Genomic DNA, 27,953 nt, shown 5'->3' with positions numbered 1-27,953 from the left:
CTTACAGAACCGGTAGATTTCAGGCCGAGGTCATATTACGTTTTTTATAAAATAAAACATCTAAATTTATGAAAAACCCCGCTTATTAACAGTGGTATCAGATCTGAACAAATTGAACCAGCAAATTAACATAATCAATAGTCATACATGTAATTAATGACTAGATCATTAGTCGGATGTTTCCATATATTTCTCGTTTCTTCCATTTTCGAACTATACCTGGTGTAGCACGCCAAAACCTTTTTCTTCATTTCCGGTTCATGTTCTAGAACTGTGATCATCTTCCTTAACTTATCTTTGACCCTACGCTGCCGCAGTATCCTTTTCATTTCATTATGAAAGTATATCGTTGACATCATATGAGTATCTAGATACGCCATCAATTCAGCCAACCGTTTTTGGTGTTGCTCATTTACTTTTGCAGATTTTGCTTTCAACGAATGTGGTATGTGCAACCCTTTGTTTATTTTGATATGGCCCGCTCTCCCGATTGGTTTATCTTTATGTTCTTCGTTTCTTCTAGCTTCTCCGCTTGCACTTTCTTTATTTGGCTCACTGGATTCTTTACTGGTGTCTTTCGGTTTTGAATTAATTTCTTCGCTGGAATTGCGGGTTGGTAACATGCTTTGTATAACTTGTGGTTCCACTGAGTGAACTTTTGCGTTTACATCTCGAAGGAAGATGACCTGAAATAGTAAACAAAGAAACATCTAAGTGCCTACAATCAACCATAAAGAAGTCCACTTTTTCACCATCGAAATAAGGTAGAAAAATGCATCATTTTATAGTGAACTGTAAATGTTTTACAATGTTTTAGGTAAAACTGACAAACGATTGACTTTTATGTGCTCTAGCATTGAATAGCCCTAAATTGTATCTAGAAAAAAAACGACGACATCGAATTCCGTTCCTTAGCAGTCTGCATTATAATCGGAGAATGAGATATTCTGGAATATTAACAACGTAAGGGTGGAAAGTTTTCACCGATTGGGTTCCATGCGACTGGCACCGGAGCAGAGGCCGACCTAGGAGATGGCGGGACGATTTGGCCCTTTCCAGTCAGACTGGCAAGAGTTGGCTAAAAGTAGAGACGAGTGGAAGAAAAAATCGGAGGCTTTTGCCCAGCAATGGGACGAAACACAAGCTAAATAAAAAAAAAATAAGGTGGACTCGCTCCCCACGAAATTCGAAAAATCTGACATAAACTGTATGCACACTAACAAATATAAAAATTATCCACTGATGTGTCACCATAGTGCAGATGTTTCCGAAAACAAAGAGTAAACATTTTTTTTTAATAAATGAAAACCTCAAGGTGTTCAAACAAGCATATCAAAACAAAAAGATTAAAAAACACGCTACAAGCCAGTAGTACTGTAGAAAAGTAATAAAATATTTTATAGCTGCAAATAAATTACATTAAAGTTCAATGGATTCCTATAAGATTTTATGTTGTTTACTATTTGTTATTTTCAATCTGGATGAGGTATGTAAACAAAAAGGGTTTAGGCACAGTCACGTGTACAAGTAAACTTGAAAGTATTTGAAAACGTCCATGTTTTAAGAAAGTTGCAGAAAGTGCATTTTTTTTGGATTCCGTAGCCAAAATGGCAAAAACGGAACCCTTATAGTTTCGCCATGTCTGTCTGTTTCTCCGTCCGCGGCTTTGCTCAAAGACTACTAGAAAGCTGTAATTTTGCACGGATATATTATGTAGTAACTATGCTGACAAAACGGTAAAATATTTTTTTTAGTGTAGATACCTCCTATAGACATAAAGTGGGGAGTGGTTTTTTTGCGTCTAACCCTATAGTGTGGGGTATCGTTGGATAGGTATTTACAAATCATTGCATAGGTAGTTTAAGAGTACATACATACCTACAGCCTAAGGTATACAATTTCTAAACTTGGAAGATTCCCCACAAAATACAAAATCCTTACAAAAATATTACTTATTTTTTTCGTTACAGCTACGGAACCCTATCTCGGGCCCGTTCGACACGCTCTTGGCCGGTTAAAGATATTTATTAGACGAAAGTACTTAGTCCTTAGAAAAAAACGCAGATTTGGAGTGTTTTTTTTTCCAGATAGCATCATCAAAATATGAAGTAATGCCAGAGTTTAGGTTTATAAATTATCCTTCTATCAAGTATCAAGTACCCTGGAAGCCTTTACAGACAAGACAGACAAAACAGCATAGAAGAGTGAAGAGAATATAATTTGTGTATAATAATAATGTACCTATTCATTGCATTTTTTTTACGATAGTAAAACATTCCAGTTTATTTGTATTGTTTCAAACTATAACACCATGAGTAGTATGTTCAAATTCTGGTAAGTAAACATTGTGAGAAAATCTGCATCATATTGAGAAGTATATGTGAAGCTCCCAATCCATACTGGGCTCATGTGGGATGAAAAGTCTTTTTTTTTATGGCTTTCACTCTTGCCGTGATAGCAAGACGTATTTTGCCAGTGTCGGCGTAGAGACATTACACACGTGAGGAGAATGTTCGGTTTATGAAATTTTGATCTTGGGGAAGGAACAGACAGGAGACCTAAACAAATAACATATGTTATGGACGGCAATATAATATATGTTATGGATGGATGAAAAGTCTTAATTTTACAAATGCTTAATTTTCCGATTGCCTCATTTTACTAATTATAGATAGTACCAATAAACGTTCCGTAACCAACCGTCGCCGTCGCGTGTCATTTATGCGTTTGACATTCCGTTATTGAAACGTTCCTATTAAGGTCATGGCATGATACGGTGTAGGGGGTAGACCTTTGTTTAAAATTCATTTACTTGTATTACACATTCGTCTTTCAGTCACGATATTAATGTACCATCCAGCCAAATAAGTGGTCTATCAATTTTTAAACAAGTTTCTATCAAATGAATATGTCGCTAGACGAACTTTCAAGTTGACAGACACGTCTATTGGCATTATTGCTTTATGACATGCAAACGATTATCAACTTTGTATACCAAATTTCAACTCAATAATTTCAGTAGTTTCAGAGCAAATTGTTATAACAGACGGACAGACAGACAGATACACAGTAAAGTACAGTAAGGTTAAGTGATATCACTCTCTTATTTACCTTTATCCCCATTCATTTTCTTCAGCATTGTAGAAATCTTCGATCCTTATTTTCTTTACACTCGGTGGCAGATTGTCATAACTCTCATACTGTACATTATAGGTCCATGGAAACACATAAGTCAGACCATTCTTATCGTATATTACAGTATTGCTGTCAGACTTGCTTGGTTTTGCTGATTTTTCGGTTTGCAGCTTCTTGTATAGGTCTTCAAAGGATGGTTGTGTATGAGCTGTTATACTCTGCTGTTTTGACGCAACTGTAAAATGAACATACATTTCTTTATGTGCTTTATTAGTATGGATTATGTAGTACTACCTAGTTCCAGCAGTTAAATTGAAATTCCAGGATTTTACTAAAAAAGTTAAATTTGAGGTTTTATCGCAATCCAATAGACATCCAGCTGTCTACATACCAAAGGAGTAAGAAAAATATTACATGACGGATCGTTAATATTACATCAACAACAACCATGCCAAATTTCATGACACTGCACACAGTGGTTCAGATTTTAAGATTTTATCCAGATCCTGTGGAAATATCGGGATAATAAATAGCCTATATGTTATTCCAGATGTCTATCTACCAATGTACTTAATTTCATCCAAATCCATCTAGTTGCTTTAGCACGGCACAAAGTAGTAGCAAAAATACAAACTTTGCATTTATAATATTTGTGTAGGAGTAGGTCTAATCATTCCCTGCATATTATTATGGTAGTTCAATTGATGTATAACAAAAAAAAAATATTTAACTAAGTTACCATAGTCTTGTAACTGCTGTATCTGCTCCCGAGTGTAATGGGAGAAACGGCATATACTGCCAAACTGACATTCACCACGGGCAAATCTACCGCAAGGCTTCTTTTGACTTTCTTCAGCTAGTATAACTTCTGGATCTGGAAAATAAATAAAAAAAGAGAAGAGAGTAAGATTTTTTATTATACCAATATTTCAAGGATATTTACTAAGCTCCGTATGGTGTCAGGTTAGAATTACACCTCTCCATTTCTTCCGCGGATGTAGTAAGAGGCGACTGAGGATGTAGGTTAAGGTATACCGTAGGCGAAAGGCTAGCAACCTGTCACTATTGTACCGTTTTTGTCAAACTTAAAACCCAAAGATGCTAAAAGTGGCTCCAACGGGGTAACGTTTTGTGTGCTCTACCTACTATTTGGGAATACGGGCGTGATGTTTGTGTGCGTTTGTATTTACTAAACAAATTTTACAATGAACAATTATATTTGAACTTTGTTTTGGTTATGGTTACAGTATGTTTAAACAAATAGGTAGTTACATATAATTAAATTGTAACGAGCGCGTTCTCGCCAACAAACTGTAATATCAGTTTGGCGAGTGGATATGTACAGTAAGTAAGTGTATGTAATACCTATGAGAAATAAATAAAAAAAAAAAAGTTCACAAAGTTTTGTATGAAAGTTTTCCATTATGACGTGAAAATACGAAAATTAACCATTATCTTTCTATGGGCCAGTGTCCTATACAGGACTAATGTATTGTATTGTAAAACTCTTTATTGTACATAAAAACATCATCATCATCATCCCAGCCTATATACGTCCCACTGCTGGGCACAGGCCTCCTCTCAGAACAAGAGGGCTTGGGCCATAGTTCCCACGCGGGCCCAGTGCGGATTGGGAACTTCGCACGCACCATTGAATCGCTTCGCAGGTTTGTGCAGGTTTCCTCACGATGTTTTCCTTCACCGCAAGGCTTGTGGTAATTTCAAATGTAATTCCGCACATGAATTTCGAAAAACTCAGAGGTGCGAGCCGGGGTTCGAACCCACAACCCTCTGCTTGCGAGGCGATAGGTCAAACCACTAGGCCACCACGGCTTAAAAACATATGTAAGTATAAAAATATCAGTAAACAAGAGAAAGAGAAAAAACAACAAAGTTTCATGTTCATAAAATAAACAATTTACTTGGACAGCAGGAGGGTGTTGTGAGAGAAAGAAATAATTTATTTGCAAGAATATGATTAGTTACAGTCCTAAATTAAGTTAGGGTATGCATACTTACAGAAAAACTGTGTGTCAAATACTCAGTAGGGGTCCATATTGGCTTACATACTTATTGAAAGTCCAAATGTAATGTTTGTCAGAATGATCGTTTGTCATAACTTTTTTTCTCTAAATTTAATTATTGTTCAGAAATGTTATAAAACCATGAATGTTATAAGAAGCCATGGTGGCCTAGTGGTTTGACCTATCGCCTCTCAAGCAGAGGGTCGTGGGTTCGAACCCCGGCTCGCACCTCTGAGTTTTTCGAAATTCATGTGCGGAATTACATTTGAAATTTACCACGAGCTTTGCGTTGAAGGAGAACATCGTGAGGAAACCTGCACAAACCTGCGAAGCGATTCAATGGTGCGTGCGAAGTTCCCAATCCCCACTGGGCCCGCGTGGGAACTATGGCCCAAGCTCTCTTGTTCTGAGAGGAGGCTTGTGCGCAGCAGTGGGACGTGTATAGGCTGGGATGTATGTATGTATGTTATAAAACAAACCTAACCTATAGTTTTCAATAGGAGGACCATTTAAAATTTTCAGAAAAATGTATGGTTTTTGTGGGAAAAAAATATGACAAACAATGATTCGGACAAAAAATATGGTATGCCTTGTGAAGAGTATGCGAACTTTGGCGCTCCTACTTAGTATGTAATACTATAAATACGAGTCAGTCTAATTTATGAGTAATTTTCGTGATACAAAGGATTTTTTTCCACTCAGTCGTTTTGCATGGTTAACTGTGTTTAATATCTAAGTAACTACTCTCCGTTGACTGTACACAAGATGTACCTATATCGTGTGAATCCTACCTATGAGCTCAGTGTAAGTATAATATCTTAACGTATTTGTTATCATGAATTACTGAAAATTACCTTTGAATTGTTGATAATGTTCTTGAACTAACTTCTGATGTGCAACTCCTTTATTGTGAGTTTTCACAATGGTAGGTGTCGATACCATAGTCTTGTCGCAATATTCACAGTTGTAACGTTTACCCATTGTTGACAAGAAAACTATCAAATATTCAACGAAATTAAAATAACTCTATCGAGAGCACAAGAACAGCTGATATATGACAAAAAAATATATGACAGTTCAGTCAGTGCTGACTGAGGTCGTCAAAAAAAAAGTTGCCACTTTTATTTTCGAAAGCCACTAAAATATGAGCCCAAATTTAATGTCACTAAATTAGGGTTTCTTAAAGTAGGGTCCACGGGCCCCTTAGGCCGCGGCAACATGAAATCGCTCGACTCTCATTTCCAGTGTCAAATCTGGCCACGTGACATATAGCGATAAAGCTAAAAATGTTGAGCTTTATCGCTGAGAAAAAAACCTCTTCAATTTCGGTAAAAACACTTCTTATTTATTTTTCATCGTAACATGCAGGCTACCTTGGTTGCAACCCCCCAAATAAAACCTTCGACCTTAATGTACTAGTGGTTCAAAGAGATACTAAATTCCGCTTCTTTCAGCCGAATACTATGAGGACTTTCTTATTTCATTTGTTTTCTTTTTAATGAGCACTAAAGACGAACTAGGTATAGAAAAAAATGTACCTACCATTAAGCATGAGACAAGACAACACATCCAACTGCAAATAAACTTATTATTAACAAATGAATAGTAGAAAAAATAAAAATATCACTCAGCCAGTTTGCTACCTATTATAATAAGTCTGGCTGGCAGTGGAGGCGTTTCCTTATTCTATGGCGATCTTATGGCGAGTGTACACCCTATTAGGTTGTCTGAGGCCAGGGCCAACCTTGATCATCGAGGTGCCCCTGGCAAGTCATGCCTTCGGCGCCCTTTTAAACATAAGGGTAAGGCCGCGAATTTTGACCAATGTGACATAGAAATAACATAAAAAAATACGTGACGTTACCATAAAACGTAACGCAAATTTTTATAAAGCCTAGATCAAACTGGTAAAAATTCCCATTAGATAACGTATGTATGAAAAAAAAATACATCTCATATAATAAAGTGAAGTTTTTATTTTTACTAGAACTTTCTGAAGATACTGATCTTAAATCTGTCCTATATGAGATCTATAGAGCTAAACATGAGAATGTGGAAGTAGAAGTACCCTCTAGTTGACGAACATCTTTCCAAAAGTGTATCTTTACATGCCTCTCTAACACTGACAATAAGGTGCACATTTATAAGCATAACGAATTTGGATGTGGTTTTTTTTTATTCGACTGGATGGCAAACGATCAAATGAGTAAGAGATCACCACCGCCCATAAAAATCTGCAATACCCAGACGCGTTGCCAACCTAGAGGCCTATGATGGGATACCTCGTGCCAGTAATTTCACCGGCTGTCTTACTCACCACGCCGAAACACAACAGTGCAAGCACTGCTGCTTCACGGCAGGATTAGCGAGGAAGATGGTGGTAGCAATCCGGGCGGACCTTGCACAAGGTCCTACCACCTAGTTGTGAGCATGCTTGTGACTTCGACTGTACAAGCTATTAAATACCTCAAAGAAATGGCCAAAACCCTAAATCACAGGTTTTACCAATTTAGGAAGTAGTATCTTAGTTAAGTGGACAATGTAAAAAGATGTTTTTGGAAATAAATTATTATGATTATTAAGTTTAGGTAACAAATGAACTAAGTAGGTAAGTGAATCTCTCCGTTTGTCTCTCACTTTAAATACGCTATGCATGTAGCAGGACGTGAACACAGAACTCGCCACAATTCTCTTGTGCCGATCCCTGCACCTACAGATTAAAATTTATTTAACTTCAAAATATCCATCTAACTAACTTACTGTGCGTGCAGTCATTGGAAACCTAATAATAAACTGGTGTAAGTTAGAATTTTTCTGTGTGAACTTCCCTTTACCACATTTTTTCGTTACGTTATGTACAAAATACGTAGCATTTTGTAAAAATGTAACGTAATCGTAACGAAAGTGTAACGTATTTTATACAAAAAATCGTTTATCATGGTGAATAACGACATTTTGAACATAATAACACATGCCACTTACATGGAAAAGATTACCCTATCGTATGAAAAAACAACCAGTTAAAAATAATCACTACTTACCCTTAAAATCGAACAAGCACTTTCGACGTTTTTTCGAAAAAAAACCTCCGCGTCACTTTTGATGGCTGTTTGTCAACAAACTGATGAGATTTATTTATCTCATCGATGTTGCCCTATTAGAGTATTAGTTGCCAGTGTACAAAAACTAATTTCTACCGAAATTGGCGTTAAAGGTAGCTTAAAAAAGCGTCACCTAAGTATTCGTAACGAAAACGTGGTTTTTTGGCACGTGAAAAGAAATAAATATAAAACATGAAAATTATTTGATTATCTTGATTCCGCAAACGGTAGGACTATCGTTATATCATAAAATTTCGTTTAAACAAAATCATGATCATGAGAAGTTAAATAGCATGAAAATAATAAGGTATTAAGTACTCGTGGTCAAAAAAAATAGTCAATTTTCGTTACGTTTTTGACGGTAATATATTTTTATTATTTTTTTAAAAGGGTTTAAATCAATTATCTCATTTGCGACCTTGAGAGTTTATATCGTGTCATATAATAAAAAAAAATTAAACCTCTACGTGTTATCAGTTTTTTTTTATCAGCCTTCCAAATTTGAAACGTCCAAATTGGTCAAAATTCGCGGCCTTACCCATAACAAGAGACAAAATGACCGGGTTGTGTTTTTGTTAGACAGAATACTCATACTTGACCAACTTATCAGTGAATCAGACCTCCTGCCTCCTAATGACTTTTTCGTAACTCCTACCAACCTAATGTTTATTTTCTTCCTTTTAGAGCATTTAGTTAATAAATTTATGTTATGAAACATTTCGTATTCAAGTAATGGATTTATCTGATGGTAAACAATGACTTTTATGAATTGGAAATTAAAACCAGGCGTTGTTAATAAATATATTTTTAATCTTACGAAGACGTAGGTAAGTACCTAAGTAGGTAATTAAATTGTTAAAAAAGTTTTATACCAACTAAGTTCTTTTTGTTGATTGTACTTGCATTGTCAACCCAAACTACATTTCTGTGTCAATGCCAGTATTCAACGCGTTAAAGAGTTCTGTTCTCGCTCGTGCGGAGCCGATTCTTCGGCGGACTATTAGAATTCCATAACCAATGCCAAATTATAGCTTGATCGAATACTAGGAAATGGTCGAAAACTGGTTTGTAAATTTTGAAACCACGAACGACCAATTACGTGAAAAAAATAATACCTTAGGGCGGTTTGCACGGTCCAGATTTAAAAAGGTAAATCATTATGGTCCAACAAAAATATTTTCATCACACAAAGCAGCGTTCCACCAATAATGTGCGAGGATGTGTTGCGAGACTTGCGGGGGATGTGTTTTTCATGAACCAATAGAAACGCTTCATTTACACATCCTCGCACAGCACATCTCTGGTGGAAACAGCTGAGCGGAGCGAGGCGAGGTAAATGAAGCGTTTCTATTGGTTCATGAATAACATATTCCTCGCAACACATCCTCGCACATCTCTGGTGGAAACGCTGCTTTACAGTTCTGGCCCCCTGTACTACGAAGTGGAAAATTCGAACTTCGTATAATGACGTTCCGCTGACGTATTTCGTAGTAGCCCCCTTTTCCATACACTTTGAGTTGAAACTTCTTAACCTTGGGTTAGGCAGTAAACTCGAGGATATCATCTCATTTCATTAGCCCTGGTGTATGCAAGCCCGCCTATGATATCAATTTTAAATAGTCACCGAATGCTCTTTACTAATCATCTTTATTTTGCAAGCAAATAGAGCAAGTAAAAGTTATTAGAATACCTACATTGATAAAGTGTTCTCCTATAGTTAATCCTTCAGCCCAATCATAAGTGGTACCATAGGTTACGCAATCCCTGAACTAGTAGCTATCGTATAAAATGGGAACGGCCGTCAGATGTTTTAACCCCCTTCTTTCTTAACCTATCTTTTTTTAAATAGAGTGTTGAGTGTCCCCTGTAGGACCCACTGAGTCCTTTCTTTTTGCCACTTGTCTCTTCATGCAGGTCCATGTATAAACTACGTAAATGCCTCCCCGTCTTCGTTAGGGTTTAGTTCAAGAAAACATGGCCGATTTTAGAGCTACGGTAAATACTCGCGGTAAGACGCTGTATTTATTAATACTTTTGAACTTAATTGGGAGTTGAGTAATGTATTTATTAGGCACGAGTGAAAACAAAGCTGACATTAGGCGATAAAATGTATAATCCGTGTTAACTACATGCTCCAATTCCAATTTTTGCGATAAACACCAGAAAACTGGTTTGATATCTCCGAATGCACAGGTTGAGATACATCATGTAGTCTGGGAAAAACGTTATTAAATTTTATTTGGGATGGTTGAAACGACGTCCCCGATCTTGATGACGATATGACTACAGAAGAAGGTTGTGGAGGATGTATAGATGGAAAAGATTGTAATGGCTGCCAAGATTCAAACGAATGTACAGAATGTGATGGTTGCAAAGATTGGAAAGTAGATAAAAATTGTGATGGTTGCAATGGTGGCTTTTGTTGCAATGTTTGGGGTAGATGGAACTGTTGTAGAGTTTGTGCAGGTTTTATCTGTTCTAATGGATGAGAGAATAACTGTTGAGTTGTTTTGAATTGCTGATTTACACGATGATTATGGTTCTCGTCTACATGGGGGTGCTGATGTAAATGATTAATAAACCCAGGATTTAGTAGACTTCTTTCTAATGAATGAGGCTGCTTTTCGGTATTGTCTGGAAGTTGCAAGTGGGAGTGTGGTTGCCCAAGCGAACGGAAAAGAGCGAGAGGGGGTAATGTGGGAGTCCTTAAGGGTGAAAATGCTAATGGATTAGTTTCAAGAACATGTCCACTTCTGCTATCTGAAACAAACACGAATTCGGCATTGAATATATATGTTAAGCGAAAAAATACCTTATCATACTGTAAAGTAGGTAAAAATTGCTATGAACATTCTCAATCAATATTTAGTTCTGACCATGCCTATTATTATAATATTCAATATGTACAAGTAAAACTTTGTATAAGACAAATATAAGTATAAAAATATACCATAATTCTAGTACCCAAAAGGTCCAACTTAAAATGCAAAATAAATGGAATCAAGCTCAAATAAATTACCACTTTCACCATCATGAAGTTCATGATGTCTGCGATCATTATCGTTTATTCCAGGAGAATTAAATTTGTAATCATTTTGACCAGATCTAGGTTCAAGCAGTAGTTCAGGTTCTATAGCTTTCGGAATGTTCATAGCATCTAAAAGTTTAGGATCAAAACTTAACATTCTCCTAGATTGCGTTGGCAAATCCTCGTCTACATCATCAGCATCAAACTTAAGGAGATCTTGGGTATCATCCGCTCCAACAGAACCAGATTTTTCGGAAAATTCTTCGTCTTTTTTATCAAGCGATTCGCTGTCAGTTACTTCTGAGGGGACTCTTTCTTCAACATTTTTAAGATCATCAGATGCTTGCTTAGGTTCGCCTTCATCTTTCAAATCATCACTGTTTCCATCCCTATGCTGTTCATCAGGTTCATCATACTCTTCCCCGGAACTTTGTCTTGCTATTTTCTCTTTGACATGAATAAACGATGCATTATCATCAGATGTATGTGTGATTTTTTGCATATCTTCTGCGCTGTTTACGCCAGCAGATTCTTGCTCTGGTTTCCGTTGTGTTAAATTTTCTGGGATTTTATCATTCATAGAATCATCATTAGCTTCTATTGAATCTGTAGCAACATCTTCATCAATTTTTCCCCCAACTGTTATTTCCACATCACTTTTAGTAATTTCAGCTGATAGTGAAGTCAATATATCGGCTGGTTTCTCTTCCAGGTCGTCTGCTATTGCTCCTTTTATCTATAAATATAAGGTAGTTACCAAAGTTAATTTTATTACTATGATGTAAAATTGTTTTTGATTTTTGACATTTGTAAATTGGCCTAATACAGAGAATTGTTTTTTTTCTATTTACTTGTTATTACTTTTGCCACTCGAAATACTTTTTGCCATTTGTATACCAATTCCAATGGAAGCAAAACACTGCCTTGAACTTGAAATACAATGTATCTCTACTCTCTGGACAGTGACCAAAATCCCGCTAGAGTTTCTTCTCACGAATGTTTGATATTGTATGTTCCGAAATATTAAGTTTATTTTTAAGTTTAAGACTTTTTATTGCAAAAAAAATACATCAATTGATTTAATTTTTATTAGACACATGAAAGTAAGTTGCAGGTGGTAGGACCTTGTGCAAGGTCCGTCCAGATTGCTACCACCATCTTGCTCGCTAATCCTGCCGTGAAGCAGCAGTGCTTGCACTGTTGTGTTTCGGCGTGGAGAGTAAGACAGCCGGTGAAATTACTGGCACGCGAGGTTTCCATCTTAGGCCTCTAGGTTGACATCGCGTCTGCAATCGCAATACCCCTGGTGTTGCAGATGTTTATGGGCGGTGGTGATTTCTAACCATCAGGAGACCCATTTGCTCGTTTGCCATCCAGTGGAATAAAAAAAAACAACAGTTAAAAAGAAGACAAAAAGAACTAACCTAAGACACCTTGACTAAATAACATGTTACTGTAAAAATAAAAAATATAAAAAGAACACCCCGTCTAAAAGATCTGCCTGTGGCAGGGTTCCAATGATTCTGGCCGCATTACCCCTTTGGACCGCAAGTGAGATCCGCTGGGATAAGTACGCGCCAGCTCTTGGGTCCCCAGGAGTATTGAACAAACGGGAAGAAAGGGCCTATATGAAAGAGTTTATGTCGGCTGACCAAGGCCCTAAAGTCTCAACAGCAAGTGCCACCAACTCAATAAGTAAATATTAAATTGTAAATCAGGATTTTCTCCGTTAATACTGTGGCGTTTTGGTATAAAGCTTTGTACGAGTACATAGATGAAAAATGCCCCAATCAACACGTTCTATTCTCAAAGATGAATAGAGAGGGTAGAGAAGCGTTGTATAAATATTGCACGGAACTTACGTATCCTCCACTAGCTTTAGTTACAGCTATTAACACAGCAATAATTAAAAGTTTTATCGTGTACATCTTGTTCTATATCAGTGCTTAATCCATGGCTTGTTTACTTAAACTAAACTAGGAAAGCAGACCGTTGTTTCGTGATGATTAAATCTTGACCGTTAAATCGTTTCGTCAGGGGTATTTCTACCAGGCATGCGTATACATTCTACTTGACGCATAGCTTTGATTGAAGTTCATGGTACTTAGGCACTGATTTATTTGACAGTAGTACTTTGATCATTTGCGTGTCTAAATCATTACGGTACGCACTAATTAGAGTATTATTTTTGACCTTCACGTGTTTTCGATAATCTCTACAACTTTGTTCTTCATTTGGGTTCATTAATATATACCAGGTGTGGCCTGTAACACGAGCAAATAATATTTTAAAACATAGATCGTACTCGTTAAATTGAACGACAGTTCAGCGACTTTTAAAAATAATTAAGTTAATTTATTTATTTTTATTACACTTTTAGCAGATAAAGAAAAGTTTTTCAAGCTTATAATTAACTTAACCTCGTATATTTACTTGTTTAATCATACTCATCGTCATCATCATCATCATGTCTGCCGTAGGACGTCCACTGCTGGACATAAATATGCGTACTTCATAGACCTCCAGTTGTTTTGGTTGTGAACCGCCTGCATCCACCGTGAACCCGCGATTTTAATCAGGTCATCCGTCGATGGTCCCCATGTGGTTGCAGCATCCATCATTGAATCGTAAAAAAAAGGTTTTTTTTATGACACATGGTAGCAGACAGGCAGACAGGCTGGGAAATTACTGGCACTTGAGGTATCCCATCTTAGGCGTCTAGGTTGGCAATGCATCTGCAATCCCCCTGGTGTTGCAGGTGTCTATGGGCGGTGGTGATCTCTTACCATCAGGAGACCCACTTGCTCGTTTGCCATCCAGTCGAATAAAAAAAAAGACGTAGGTATAAATGGGTCCCCTGATAGTAGCAGCGTATCAACGTCCACGTAGGTACAACAAGAATTGCAGGGCTACTACGAAATTCGAAAATCGAAGTTCGTATCGTACTGTTCCGCCGACGCTTATATTATTTAATAGGAGAGTGAGAGGGACGGTACGATAATTTTTCGAATTTTGTAATAGCCCTGCAGTATAATTAATAAGAGTGCAGACAGCACCGGCTCTAGCCCTTGATCAAGGTAGAGCGAGGTTGTCTACGCTTCGCCGCCTCTCAAAAGGCACCATCATAATTTTCACCCCTTCGGCCGCATACGCAACCAGAGCTTCGTAACCAGTTGCGATCGTCACACTCCACTCAAAGGTTGACTGGTAGAGATCCCTTAAAAAGATCGCCTTTGTACATATATATCTCAATGTTTGTCAATTGTGTTTGTTTACTTGTTTTATAAAATAAAGAGTTTACATACATACATAATTTTATTTTGCACGAAACTGGAAAATGGCACCCCTTGCAGTGGCAAAGCGTCCATAGAACTCTATTCCCGCTGGCTTGCCCAATATTTACAAAATAATACATACAGACAGAATTTGTGAAAGATGGAAGCGATCTGCTTTACCACGGAAATATCTGACGCCACTCCTCGTTGCCATCAGGCGCCTAGCTCCGCTTTTTATACCCCAGGGTCAGCGCTGAGACCAGCGATGCATTGCCAGAGTCCGTTAGATTATAAATTATTTCCCTTATCTAAGAATAGCGTTGTCAACGGCTTACACTTTATGATTTATATTACATATTTATCGATAAGTTAAGTAAACAAAGCGATTTAATTAAATAAAACCAGTTGGAATAACGAGAAAAGGCGAACATTTGAGTTGAGCTGCCCCCTATAGACTAAAGATGCTAAAAGTTTTTAAAATAATAACGATAGTAATAATAGGATTACTGTTTAGTTGGAACACCACAACGATAGCGATGAGCGTTGGAAAGTCAAGGCACAGTTTACAATCCAATAAACTGAATAGCTCTAGCTAGCTCTTCCATTAAAACCGCGCATCAGAACAACGTCTGTAATGTAATTAACTGCAGAACCTGCCCTACTCCTCTTAGACCAAACAAACAATACACCGTGTTTTTCGTTTTTCTTGATTTTAATGAATTTTCACAGACGGCGCAGATCATAGATAAACCACCTGGTAATTAACTTTTTGACCAAAGCTAAAAACCTTTTTTTTTTCCAAATAAGTGCTTTCTCTAATGATTTTTCTCCGAAAATTTTGCAACTCTCCAGTCATATTAAATTTAAGTGAAATAGAGCTTAATGGGAACACAGTGACATCAATATCTATAGGTACTAATATTATAAAGAGGAAACGTTTGGATTTTTGGATGTTTGTTACGAATAAACTGAAAAATTGCTGGACAGCTTTTAAAAATTCTTTCACCATTAGAATGCTAAACTGTTCAAAAAATGCCATAGGCTATATTTATAACCAAAAAAATAGGATTCCGTACTAAACTTCAATAATGTAACTCAAAGTGTAAAAAAAAGTTGCCATAAAATATTTGACATCGCATGCGCTGCGAAAACTATTGATGATAGAACAAATTAAAGAATATATTAATATCTAGAAAAAACTTCGCGATAATACCATAATTATAACGTTTTAAACTTTCGTGATTCTCACTCATAGTCAAAATACCTTATACGGGACTTATCACGCTATTTCTACACAAGTAATATTTACCTCGACGTTTCGGCAACGTTACAGTTCAGTCTACTCGTGACCACGGCAACTGTAACGTTGCCGAAACGTCGAGGTAAATATTACTTGTGTAGAAATAGCGTGATAAGTCCCGTATAAGGTATTTTGACTATGAATACCATAATTTCAGCTATTGTAGTTATGTCACTACTTATATAACTATTTTTTACGTATTAAAAGTTGATAGAAATTCCGACCAAAAATTAGACCACGTTATCAATACATTTGCATTCATCCTTATCCAAAAAAAATTTCATATTCAAGATTGTGTCAATACCTGTATATTACTTTTGGAATTATTCAAATCGGACATTCTATTCAAAAGATATTACGAATTTAAAAATATCGATCCAATAAAAACATCATGGGATACAATTTACTCCACGTCGACGCCCCGGACTCGCGTGGGAATAGTTTTTAGGAAAAGGAGCTGAAAAATGTGGGTGAAGTGCCTTTGAGACCTTTTTACCCGACATTCCAAAGGAGGGTTATTTTGAAAATTGTACCCGTGCGGAGCCGGGGCGGGGCGCTACTTAAATATAGGTAAAAATCAGTAAGTAATTTTTCTGAAATCCATTAGTTCTATTCGTCTTTAGGTTTTATTACCTGCACATTATATACTTCTATTACCTATTGGTTTATTACCATTTTCCCCAAATGTTTACTATCTATTATAGCTACTATACTATACTAGCGATGCACACTGTACGTGATCAATCATACCGTCCTCGATGGAAGTCGATGGAGCACTAAAACCATGATGCTTGAGAAGTGGACAAGAAGACTCCATTGGAAATGCACCTCATTTCTTCCGATGCCATAATATTTGAAAGAAGAATAAAACGTTCGATGATCAGTGACAGTCTTTGGTGACAGTTGTTTTGATACGGAAAATATTTTAACGTTATTTCCATAGAAGTTTATTGTGTTATTTTTATGTTGTTTACTCTTTACTGATTTATTTTATTAATGGTAATGTATTGTTCGTTATATTGTTATACTGACGGATTTTTTAAGACGTAACGTAAAGTTTGAATCGAAACTAATTCATTTCAAAGCGTGTGGCAAAGACTTCGCTGGTGTTTTGAAGGGAAAAGTGGCTTTGATCTATGTCTAGTACGGACCTATAGTACCAATGATATTAACAATATACACCATACACTACTTATTAAGTTTCGTTACGTTAAAATCCATACTAATTTTATAATGCGAAAGTGTGTGTTTGTATGCTTGTCCGTCTTTCAGCGAGCAACGGATCGACGTGATTTTTGGCGGAGCTGCCCAAAGAGTGACATAGGCTACTTTTTATCCCGGAAAAATGCACAGTTTCCGAGGAAACAGTGTGCGCATAACCGAATTCCACGCGGGCGAAGCCGCGGACAAAAGCTAGTAGAATATAATTATAATTGCCACGAAATGGTCATGCTACCATGCTTGTATTATTATGGCTACTAAATTATGAGTTTGAGTGTTTCACGGATTGAGAATCGATTACTTTAACATGGTTGCTAAGTAATTTAGGCTTGTCACAATACATGGTGAAGTGGAATGGATCTTGAAGCACCAGGAATACTCCTCAATATAAAGTTTCTGCATGGAAAAAGCAATATTATGTAAAATGTGACAAGCAGCTGCTATTGTAACTTAGATTAGTTACACTAAAAAGCGAAAAATAATAATAACAAAGTACAAAAGTACTAAAAACAATTGATAATAAATAATTTATTGAATCAGGCGTTACTTTGCGGAGGTCCATATCAATGAACTAAAATAATTTCCTTGCTCACCCGCGACCTTACGATAGCTAAGCTTATGCAAAATATGCGTGTTCATGCAGTTCCTCCACCTCCACACTGTAAGAACACACACAAATCACACAAACCCATCTATCACCACCACCACACTACACTGACGCGTTTCGAACTCAACCAGAGCTCATCTTCAGAGTGACACAACCGTACACCATGCTACCAGTGGAGTGGAGTGGAGTCTAACAACTGGTAGCATGGTGTACGGTTGTGTCACTCTGAAGATGAGCTCTGGTTGAGTTCGAAACGCGTCAGTGTAGTGTGGTGGTGGTGATAGATGGGTTTGTGTGATTTGTGTGTGTTCTTACAGTGTGGAGGTGGAGGAACTGCATGAACACGCATATTTTGCATAAGCTTAGCTATCGTAAGGTCGCGGGTGAGCAAGGAAATTATTTTAGTTCATCAATTGATAATAGTTTTCTACCCGTCTGAAGGCGGACTGCATTTCGACTGCAACTTAACTGTCCACTGCATATACATTTTCCATTGTAGTCCCATTGCAGTCGGTAAAACTGCAAATCAATTACACTAATTCCTAATGATATGTAAGGGTAGTCGGTAGTTCTGTTGCAGTTATATTGCAGCTAGAATGCAGTATGTCCGCAAAAGTCCAGTTGATCGGGCCGTAAAGAAGATATTCACGATAAAGAAGGCCTTAAGAGTGATATTTTTACTTTTTTTTAGTCGGAACCGCCTTCGACACCATCACGGGCATCGTCATCGACTGGTAAAACATTCAGAACTTTACATTTACCTATAATAGTGTCAAAAAACCCCGAACCACGGCTTCGCCGAGTGGTTTGATCTATGGCCTCTCAAGCAGAGGATCGTGGGTTCAAACCTCGGCGCGCACCTCTGAGTTTTTCGAAATTCATGTGCGGAATTACATTTGAAATTTACCGCGAGCTTTACGATGCAGGAAAACATCGTGAGGAATCCTGCAAAACCCTGCGAAGCAAGTCAATGGTGTGTGGCCCAAGCCCTCTCCTTCTGAGAGAAGGCCTGTGCCCAGCCGTGGAACGTATATATTGGCTGGGATGATGAATAGCGTCAATCAACTTTTAAGTGTAGCTTGGTAGCCATGGTAACGTCTCCTGGGTCACTTATTAAAAGTATGATTTATTGGGTACAAATCCACTAAACTTTAGGAGTGTGTATGTATGTACAGTGGCATAGCTAGGTGGACAAGGGCCCCGGTGCATAGAGAAAGAATTGGGTGGGCTTACCCCCTCTTTCCACGTAAACAGCTTTCTTGAACTTATATTTGTTAATGAATGTTAAGCCTTATAGCATTGCAGTTAAATATGGCAACACATGAGTATGTCATGGTCTTAATTTTGATGGATTTAGGCTATGGCAATACTGTCAATTGTCAAATGACTCTTTTCCTGTTCATTTCCTCCGTCCGTGATGTGAGCATATTAAACCGACTTGTCCTCTGCTAATAAGTGTTTTGTGGAACTCAATCGTCTCATATCAAGTGTAATCGAATCAGTATTGTCCAGCTTCAATATCTACCCAATATATAAAGCGATGTCGTGATATCCTGGCTGTATTATTTCTCGCCTGCTGATGCTCCCCGCTCATCTGCACAACGCATGCCACTCTGATACAATATTGGCCTTCAAAATTATATAGAGGAAAAAGAGTGGGATACAATGAGCTGAACTTATCCCTAGTCAGCTCGAGGCTCGAGCCTGCTCACAAGTATTTTTTCCTCTCTTTTTCTTTTATGCTCCTCTCTTTCAAAGTTTAGGTTAGAGGGGCCATTGAGCTCTAGGGTCCTGGTGCAATGCACCACCTGGCCTTACGATAGCTACGCCACTGTGTAAACTCTTAATTGTAGAAAGAAAAGAAACGAAATACAATTGGCAAATTTTGAGATACTTGGGAGTTTTGACAGTTTTAACGCAATGAGGGCTATGGTTTTTTTGTCTCACTAGATGGCGCACTGTTGCGTGAGGTTTTTAAGTATGGCTTTCAAAGTCTGTTATTACGGGCGTGAAAACAAAGTTTAGATTAAAATCATATTTAATACACCTTAAAACCGTACCATAAAAATATCGAGCATGCCACAGTGTTACATAGTCCCCGTTTTGTTCGGAAAAAAGGGAGGACAAAACTGTCTCAAAACACAGACATTCATTGCCCCGGAACGCATATTTGCCATAATTAATTTCAGATATTGCAAAATATCCACAAAATTATTCTAATTATAAATAAACCCGCATAGCTCACCCAAAAACTATGAGATTTGACATTTCGGAGACCTCACGCTACACTAGCGCCTCTAGTGGCGAATTCATACGCGATAGCCCTCATTCCTTCGTGGCTCAGCTCCTAAGCATGCCAGTATTATATAAGTATTGGAAACATATTTCTAAGCAAGTGTATCAATGATGTCTCCTGACCTGAGTCACGGGGCAGAATAACAACACTAAACAGTTGGTTGACCCATAAATAGGAAGTCTTCATTCACGTGATTATTATCTGGTAGGTGGTTGAGTTGAAATTCCCACGGGATTTCCAAAAAATTACATCGTAGTCTCCATTGATGATGTACAGTCATCTTCATCCCAGCCTATATACGTCCCACTGCTGGGCAGAGGCCTCCTCTCAGAATGAGAGGGCTTGGGCCATAGTTCTCATGCGGGCCCAGTGCGGATTGGGAACTTCACACATACCTTTGAATTACTTCACAGGTGTGTGCAGGTTTCCTCACGATGTTTTCCTTCACCGTAAAGCTCGTAGTAAATTTCAAATGTAATTTCGCACATGAATTTCGAAAAACTCAGGTGCGGGCCGGGGATTGAACCCACGAGCCTCTGCTACAGTCAAGTGCAAAAACAAGTATCTATTCGAACCACTCAAAAGTATGTTACTACGGCCTTATTGCGTCGGAATAAGGTCGGGTACTTATTTTTGTATCTTTGAATAAGTTCATATTTTTACATTTGACTGTACGAGCACCGGTGAAAAATTTTACGCCCTAAGGGGCATATTAGGGGTTAAGACTTAGCGTTTAAGACTTTGGGTTTCCAAAAGCCAGTTCTGTGGGAATTTCGGAATAAAAAGGGGCATATGTGTTATTCCAGAGATTCAGCTGTCACTCACCCACACACCCGCAAACTTTCGCATTTGAAATATTACTAAAATGAGTAAGAACTTTTTTACGAAATTAATAATTTTTAGGTTCTCGAAGATTCACCAACTATGCCAACACTCAGGCAGAAGAAGATGCATTCGATGTCGGATCCATACGGACGGGAAAGAGAAGCGGGTGCTTAAAATAATCCTTTATCAGTCGTAGATCTATTTGAACTATACTGAGCGGCAACAAATCTAGCCCTCAAATGTATGCAGACTCGGTAATTTTGTATGAAGGGTGGGCCAAATTTTGTACCGCTGAGTATATTTGTGCTACAAGGTATTTTAAAATTATACCAAAATATTTCAAAAAGTAGTTGGGTTAGTTTGACAAAACGCTTTGGGGTACACCTTCTCGAAAAGTGCAATTATGAATAATCTCTAGGTACAGTCACCAGCACCAATATCTGACACAACAAGCGTGCATAAATATCTGATTCGACTCTATTTCTAGGGCCGGAAAGACGTGTCAGATATTTTTGCACGCTCCGCTGTGGCAGATATTATTGCAGGTAACTGAACAAAGACCGTGTGGACTTGGTAAAAATGAAAATAGTGCATCTTTCGAGAAAGTGCCCCAGTAGGACTATTAAGTGTACCTTTTGGGAAAGTGCGAGTTATGGACAAGCGCATTTTTTGAAAAACCTTTCGAGAAAGTGTTACAATCAGACAAGTGTACCTTTTGGAAGTGTACATATTGTATAAAGTGCACTTTTAGAGAAAGTGCACATTTCGAGACAGTGAGATTTACAAGTCTGACGCACGCAGACGTAGCTATATATAGTCGAGTATCTTATCTACTTTTTACAGGATCGTTGCTTCTGTAGCCAACTTGGCGAAAGGTGCTCTTGGCGGTGGCGTGCTGAGCGGCCATGTTGCTTACATGAAGTCTGGTTTTGTGTCGGCCATCATACTCAATTTCGGCTTTGGTTTTTATCTTGCTACATGCTTTTATGTAAGTACTTACGGGTATTTAGACGAAATATTATACAGACCTTTTATCTTTTTTTAATTTAACTTTTCAGTGGTTTCACGCATCATGACAACGGCAACTATATAAATAAAAACCTCATTCTTAGGGCCTCCGCTAACTCATGCGGGTGCACCGCTTGAAGCAAGCACGCCGCGCCGTGCCGTGCACTCGCGCGATTTAGCGGAGGCCCTTAGAGTTTCGTACAGTCACCATCACCAATATCTGACACAACAAGCGTGCATAAATATCTATTTCTAGAGCTGGAAGAATGTGTCAGATATTTTTGTACGCTCCGCTGTGGCAGATATTTATTAATGCTGGTCTGATAACTGTACCTAAAAGGGACAACGGAACCATAACACTATCACTTTGTTGTTCGTTCGTCTGTCTGTCTGTCCGTCGGTTGAAAATCTTTTTTCTCAACAGTGACAAAATTAAACTTTTAAGTCAACGCAATCAAAAGACACAGTCATTGAAATACAGGAAACTTTCAACTGTCCTAGAGGCTTACAAGCTTTTTATGTTTTTCAGCTTTTAGTGAAGTCGTCACAGATTTTATGCAAAAGATGCCACGTGAGCTACATGACTTACCCCGACATGGCCGAGGCGGCCCTAAGTCTATGCAGGAGCCAGAAGATAAACAGGATGGCTATATGCTACAAGTACGTATGATATTGAATTCTTCTCTAATAGGTGCCACAGACGCTACAAAAAATCCTACAATCAGACTGCACCGTTCTATCAGTCCGATTTATCGTAAATTCTTACGCTACACACACGCGCTGCAGTTTATTCTGTTTTCTCATTACAGGCATTTTATAGAATTTATTATATGCCTGAATTTGTACGGTTCCTGCGCTTGCTACCAGCTGATTATTGCGAAGACCATCAAACAACTCGTCGAGAATACAGACAGGTCCGACATAGCAGGACTGGATGGTAATAACAATAGGGATTTTGTCGTGTTGTGTTATTTTTATACGAATATCTGCCTCGATCAGAATCGAACCCAGGACCTCAAACTTTGTAGTCTAGTTCCCTAACCACTGAGCTATCCGGTCGTTTAAACTTTGCCTGCTTAGACCTTTTTAGGGTCTCCGGTAACTCACACGGGTGCACGGCTTGGCTTGGCGTGGCGGGCTTGTTTCATGGCATCTAATAGACTCTATTTTAAATAGAGCAGCGCTGCTTGAGGCGGGGTCTGCTATATTGAAATCTATTGATACAGTACGCCGCGCCCGCGTCAAGCTGTGCACCTGCGCGTGTTAGCGGAGGCCCTAAGTTTGTGTAATTTGTAGTGTGTTTTTTTTTAAATAAATTCTTAATCTTTCAGGCATGCCCAGCTTGCGAGTTTACGTGGCAATAATGATTATTCCTGTTATATTAATTACTTTAATTACTGAACTTAAATATCTGGCTCCATTTTCGATATTGGCGAACGCTTTTGTGGGTAAGTCAGTTTTACAGCGGATTTAACTTCATCATCATTCGGACAGGTTTTAACTTCTTAATTTAACAAAGGAGGATGGATAGGTTTGTATGGAAATTCAACGCTATATTTCAATGTTGTTTTTAACTAATAATTTTCTTTCTAGGTTTCTGCGTGCTCATGGCTATTTACTATGCCAGGCTTAACAACCCTAACTTCGAGAATATGTCTCCTTTCAACGGTCTCTACAACCAGATCGTTTATACGGGTATGGCGGTGTTCAGCATGTCCAGTGCAGGTGTTGTATTGCCAGTTGAAAACAATATGGAGAATCCGAAAAGAGTCGGCCTCGTTCTATTCGTTGGTAAGGATGGATGACATAAATTAAGATCAACATTGACGGCCGGATCGCCAAGTGGTTAGACCTGGCTATGAAGTGAGGTCCCGGGTTCAATCCCCGGTCGGGGCATTTGTATGGATATACGAATGTTTGTCCTCGGGTCATGGATGTTAAATAAATATTTCATCATTATCATCATCATCACCATAGCCGTAGGACGTCCACTGTTGGACATAGGCCTCCCCCTTAGATCTCCAGTTGCTTGCACCGAGAACTTTAACTAGGTCATTCTGTCCATCTCATTGGTGGACGTCGTGGAATAAATATGTATCCATAGTACAATCCTAATTTAGTTTAGGACTAGGTTAATTAGTGTCATTTTGTCCCATTTTTTTTTTTACGTTATTACATAATTGAACCACCATCATTTTGATGCCTTCTCAATAACTTAATATACTAATTCTTACTAACTACCAACAGGAAAATAACACTGAATAATAATATAATATTCATAGATATGTAATTTTTTTTTACTTAATACGTTGTAGTTTCTTTGTAGTGTACAAAAGAAAAAAATATTGCAGAATTGCCGTAAAATTAATGTAAAATGAAACGAATAACTTTTAGGTTACTTATACGTTGACATCCGTATTTTTTCACAGTAATATTTGCAATTTCAGGATACATTCTAATCATTGCCAGCGTATTTCTATGCTCTTTCTTTGGTTACGTCGGATACCTTGAGAATTGCCGATCTCCGATTACTATCAACTTCCCCATGACTACGTAAGTTTATTAATAAAAAAGCAACTTCTTCTGTGCCCTTTACTTCCTTTTTTTATAGTGTGTAGGAGTCCACCAATCAACTCAGTTAACGTCTTATCATTCCAGATTCCCCATGATCTTGAAAGGATGCATAGCAGCCATGATCTACGTCACACACGCTTTGAACTTCTACATGCCTTTCCACACCTGTTTCGTGTACCTCAAAAAGTGGCATAACCAGGACAAGTTGTTCAAATGGGAGCTGTTCTACAGGGCACTGATCTGTTTAATTATCAGCATTGTTGCTATAATATTTCCCAGCATAGATGCCTTGATGGGCTTCGTGAGTATTCTCTTAGACCTGCAAGAAGTTGCAGCGCTCTATTAACAACTTCAAACTTTTAAGGTTTCGCGGTTCAATGCATCTTGCATATTTTTTGACAGATTTCATTTTTGTCAAATCCTGTTATCCTTTTTTTGCTTCTAAATAAAGCTTACAATGTATTTGACGATCATCAATCTGATCAAAAAGAGACCGCATTTGATAAATCAGTGATCTGAGGATTTGCGGATCTGCTTAACCCTTTGAACGCTTTCACTTTTGAATGAGAAGATAAGTCACACGCCAAGCACTGTGGCGTTAGCAAAAATGACGAATCTCGCAGTGCTGTGCCAAACATAAAAGAAGGTTCGAAATAGATTTTATTCATGATCAAAGTACACGTTAGCTCTGACACCCTTAAGCGTTGCTGGCGTAGTAGGCACGACCGCACACGTCACTTTTAGGTGTTCTTCTTGTATTCGCGTAGTAAATGGCTGACAATTACCGAATCAGTCCCAAATATCATCTAACCAAAAACTTATGGTGGATATCATGAATCACTTAACCTTTCCAGTTGGGCTGCTTCTGTCTTTCGAACATGGCGTTCATCGGCCCCAACTTCATCTATATGGTCGTAATTTGGGACCGCCCGGGCTTGGGCAAGTTCAAGTGGCGTCTCTTGCGGTCCATCGTTTTCGTTGCGATTGGAATCTTCATACTCATATGCGGAACCATGGTTGCTTCTGTTGAGATGGTGGAGACCTTCATTCAGAGCACGTGAGTTGGAGCTATTCGTATTAGGAGCCGTTATTAGTGTTCCCGAGGACTATAGGCTTTTAGCCTTTCTTTGATTGCTAGATTCGTAGTTAAGGGGCTTGAGAGGCTAAAAGCTAAAAACTTTTAGTCCTTTGGGCTAGGCCTATTCAAGACTACAAGTTGGAGGTCGAAAAGGTCTTGCTTGCCAAGGCCTAAGCTAACCTAACCCTCTGAAATGGCTATGAAGGCTATGGAACTTTTAGTCCTCAAGGCAAGCTTCTATTCAAGATTATCAACTTTAGAAAACTGGATAAATCTAGTAATTAATTACCTTAAATTTAAAGGTATTTATTAACTACGGAACAATAAAGATGTACAAAAAATACGAACATAAAATATTCAATGTGCCTTTTGTTGTGATTAAATTGTTTGGCCGATAGTAAAACATTATTTTATTTTATTTTTCTTAAAATAAATGCAATGTAAATAAAATAGGTACCTACATGTTCTTTATTTCATAATTGATTTATGATGGCTTTCTTAGCCTGAGTCTCTAAAATAGCTTTAGCCATAACATAACATAGGCCTATAATTTGAAAAAAAAAGACTCCAACACAAAAAGGCCTACAGCTCATAAGCTTTTTAAAATGTCAGCCCTGCTTTATTAGCATAGCTCTAAAACAGAACCGATAGGCTTAAATTTAGGGCTAAAAGCCTATAGTCCTCGGGTACACTAGCCGTTATTATTTCCAGAGGTAAACTCAGGACATAAGTACAGTATTGACATAATAATAGAGCATAAGATCTCAATATGGGTGATGATGCGCCCTTGTGCGTCAGCCGGTCAGAGGCAGTAAAATATAATCATCATCACCATGGCCTGTATACGTCCAACTGCTGGGTACAGACCTCTTCTCAGAATGAGAAGGCTTGGGCCATAATTCCCATGCAGGCTCAGTGCGGATTGAGAACTTGACACACACACCATTGTATTGCTTTTAAAGCTCGTGATAAATTTAAAACATAATCTCGCACGTGAATTTCGAAAAGTTCTGAGGTAGCCCGGGTTTCAACAAACGATCCTTTGCAAGAGAGGCAATAGGAAAAACCACGGTCCACCCTTGTAGTAAAACTCGCAAAGAAATTTAGGAGGTGTACTTTAGTAAATAAATGAAAAGGAGGGGTCTGTAAAAAAAATTGAAGTCACAATCGTTTTCACCACTCCTTCTGTCTCACGGCTTAAGATGAGGGTAGAAAGAGATAGTGAATGCAATAGCAAACGTCAGCGCGTTAGACAATACACAGCTCTTAACATATGTATCAATTTTGTATTTCAGAGACTTCATTGAGAGCGACAGAGACAGCGGTATTGTAATGTTAGCTGAATCGGCAAGCGAAACGGCAGCGGCAGTAGTTACGGCAGCGGCGACGACAGCAGCGACGGCAGCAACAACGGAGCCGCCAACGATACCGCCATTTTACGTTTAACCCCTCAAGCCGTCGACGCGCAAGTTTGGCGGCTCTTTATTCACTTCTTTAATTCCTTTAAGGTCTATACAAATCTAAGCAGTATTTGATATGGGTATCGACTTCCCAGTGGGTACCTTAAGGTCGGGGTACTTTGACCCAAATGAAAACCACATTTAAAAGGGTCTATAAAACACTAAAGCGTGGGCGGTCAACTAAAACTAAGCATAGCACTGTTATATATTTCAGTAAAATAATACGTGGAATGAGTTAATCTCATTGGCCAAAGTTACCTACCCTTCAAGGCTAAAGCAACCCGATCTTAGGGTATGCGAATAATTTGTTCTAATCACGATGACATTTGCTAACGGAGCAAGTAGCATGCGGTCGCGGGGAGAACCTTTCGCCGCACGTGGTTCGCGGTTTCGGTTTCGCAAATGCCAAACTAAATATTTGGCAGCACGTCACTTGGGTATTGCCGCTACCCAAGGTGGTACTGGATACCGCTAAGATTTCAATAGACTTTTAATGGGTTTCTCGCGTTGGCCAATAATGCTGAGAAAGTGATACTACAAGTTGTTTTAAATAATCCAGAATAAGTATTTCGGCAGATGGCTTGGCGAGTGTGACAGAGTCCATGAATCTTGACATGCATATCTTCGCTGTTTAAGTGTACCGTTCTCTCTTCTAAATTGTTATAGGTACTCTTGACGGAGTGATCGTAGTTGTTGGATGAGGATGAATATTAAACCTTCATGACAACTTTATTGGGAAAATAGGGTGATATTTCGCCTTACTTTCCACACCGTAGAGCTGTTCCGGAGTTCGTAGTTGGCCTTAGAGAGTGCTGCTGCCTACTCTAGCATTTGGTCCTTTTGTCGCCTTTTACCCACGGGTAGAGACTAAATAAGAATGAATCATAAATTCCTATGAAAATATACTACTGTTCAGTCATCATAGCTATCTTACTGAAATATTCCGGACACCTATAAATGAATTAAAATGACGCCAGTCATAGTTTATGTTTATAGTTTACTATTTTTACAAAGACTGCTG

The 27,953-nt window shown here is 38.3% G+C and overlaps 4 protein-coding genes and 1 long non-coding RNA gene across 8 annotated transcripts in view; 2 read left to right on the top strand and 3 right to left on the bottom strand.

Annotated features, from left to right (window-relative positions):
• Positions 1–27,953, bottom strand: part of LOC141444384 (proton-coupled amino acid transporter-like protein pathetic) — a 127,154-nt gene that overhangs the window by 81,830 nt on the left and 17,371 nt on the right. The gene's annotated exons all lie outside the window — the stretch shown is intronic.
• On the bottom strand, positions 66–6,470 carry LOC141444252 (zinc finger matrin-type protein 5). 2 transcript variants are annotated; one of them, XM_074109739.1, is made up of 4 exons: positions 6,014–6,470; positions 3,875–4,009; positions 3,112–3,370; positions 66–686 (listed from the first exon to the last, which is right to left on the bottom strand). In XM_074109739.1, the coding sequence occupies exons 1-3, from the start codon at positions 6,138–6,140 to the stop codon at positions 3,114–3,116; spliced, it is 519 nt and encodes a 172-aa protein (XP_073965840.1). In that variant the 5' UTR covers positions 6,141–6,470; the 3' UTR covers positions 66–686; positions 3,112–3,113. The 2 variants fall into 2 exon arrangements, 1 of the variants encoding a protein (XP_073965840.1); XR_012453151.1 differs by lacking the exons at positions 3,112–3,370; positions 3,875–4,009; positions 6,014–6,470 and adding an exon at positions 1,222–1,312.
• On the top strand, positions 1,395–2,285 carry LOC141444253 (uncharacterized). The gene is made up of 2 exons (XR_012453152.1): positions 1,395–1,486; positions 2,088–2,285. It is a non-coding gene; the product is annotated as an uncharacterized lncRNA (long non-coding RNA).
• LOC141444383 (uncharacterized) lies at positions 10,356–13,389 on the bottom strand. 2 transcript variants are annotated; one of them, XM_074109937.1, is made up of 3 exons: positions 13,151–13,389; positions 11,280–12,024; positions 10,356–11,020 (listed from the first exon to the last, which is right to left on the bottom strand). In XM_074109937.1, exons 1-3 carry the CDS (start codon positions 13,214–13,216, stop codon positions 10,386–10,388), a joined length of 1,446 nt encoding a protein of 481 aa, XP_073966038.1. In that variant the 5' UTR covers positions 13,217–13,389; the 3' UTR covers positions 10,356–10,385. The 2 variants fall into 2 exon arrangements, with proteins under 2 accessions (XP_073966038.1, XP_073966039.1); XM_074109938.1 differs by having other exon boundaries at positions 11,444–12,024; positions 13,151–13,359.
• Positions 16,218–27,945, top strand: LOC141444382 (proton-coupled amino acid transporter-like protein acs). Of its 2 annotated transcripts, XM_074109935.1 has the most exons (12): positions 16,218–16,862; positions 18,383–18,425; positions 20,891–20,978; positions 21,656–21,800; positions 22,350–22,480; positions 22,630–22,757; positions 23,152–23,268; positions 23,414–23,611; positions 24,268–24,373; positions 24,479–24,695; positions 25,249–25,451; positions 26,768–27,945. In XM_074109935.1, the coding sequence occupies exons 1-12, from the start codon at positions 16,860–16,862 to the stop codon at positions 26,916–26,918; spliced, it is 1,530 nt and encodes a 509-aa protein (XP_073966036.1). In that variant the 5' UTR covers positions 16,218–16,859; the 3' UTR covers positions 26,919–27,945. The 2 variants fall into 2 exon arrangements, with proteins under 2 accessions (XP_073966036.1, XP_073966037.1); XM_074109936.1 differs by lacking the exons at positions 16,218–16,862; positions 18,383–18,425; positions 20,891–20,978 and adding an exon at positions 21,005–21,125.

This window comes from Choristoneura fumiferana, chromosome 29 (genome assembly GCF_025370935.1).
Source record: "Choristoneura fumiferana chromosome 29, NRCan_CFum_1, whole genome shotgun sequence".
Lineage (NCBI taxonomy): Eukaryota > Metazoa > Arthropoda > Insecta > Lepidoptera > Tortricidae > Choristoneura > Choristoneura fumiferana.
Note: the sequence above shows the minus strand (reverse complement) of the source record. Positions and strands in the feature narration are given on the sequence as shown.

Bases quoted from the DNA above. Each gene is read 5' to 3' on its own strand.
- LOC141444252 (XM_074109739.1), bottom strand. From the start codon at position 6,140: ATGGGTAAACGTTACAACTGTGAATATTGCGACAAGACTATGGTATCG. The intron at 4,010-6,013 runs GTAATTTTCAGT...TTTATTTTCCAG, and splicing joins ACATTATCAACAATTCAAAG to ATCCAGAAGTTATACTAGCT. The intron at 3,371-3,874 runs GTAACTTAGTTA...TTCATTTTACAG, and splicing joins ACAGCAGTTACAAGACTATG to TTGCGTCAAAACAGCAGAGT.
- LOC141444383 (XM_074109937.1), bottom strand. From the start codon at position 13,216: ATGTACACGATAAAACTTTTAATTATTGCTGTGTTAATAGCTGTAACT. The intron at 12,025-13,150 runs GTAAGTTCCGTG...TTATATTTATAG, and splicing joins CTAAAGCTAGTGGAGGATAC to ATAAAAGGAGCAATAGCAGA. The intron at 11,021-11,279 runs GTAATTTATTTG...TGTTTGTTTCAG, and splicing joins ACTTCATGATGGTGAAAGTG to ATAGCAGAAGTGGACATGTT.
- LOC141444382 (XM_074109935.1), top strand. The intron at 23,612-24,267 runs GTAAGGATGGAT...TTGCAATTTCAG, and splicing joins CGGCCTCGTTCTATTCGTTG to GATACATTCTAATCATTGCC. The intron at 24,374-24,478 runs GTAAGTTTATTA...TTATCATTCCAG, and splicing joins ATCAACTTCCCCATGACTAC to ATTCCCCATGATCTTGAAAG.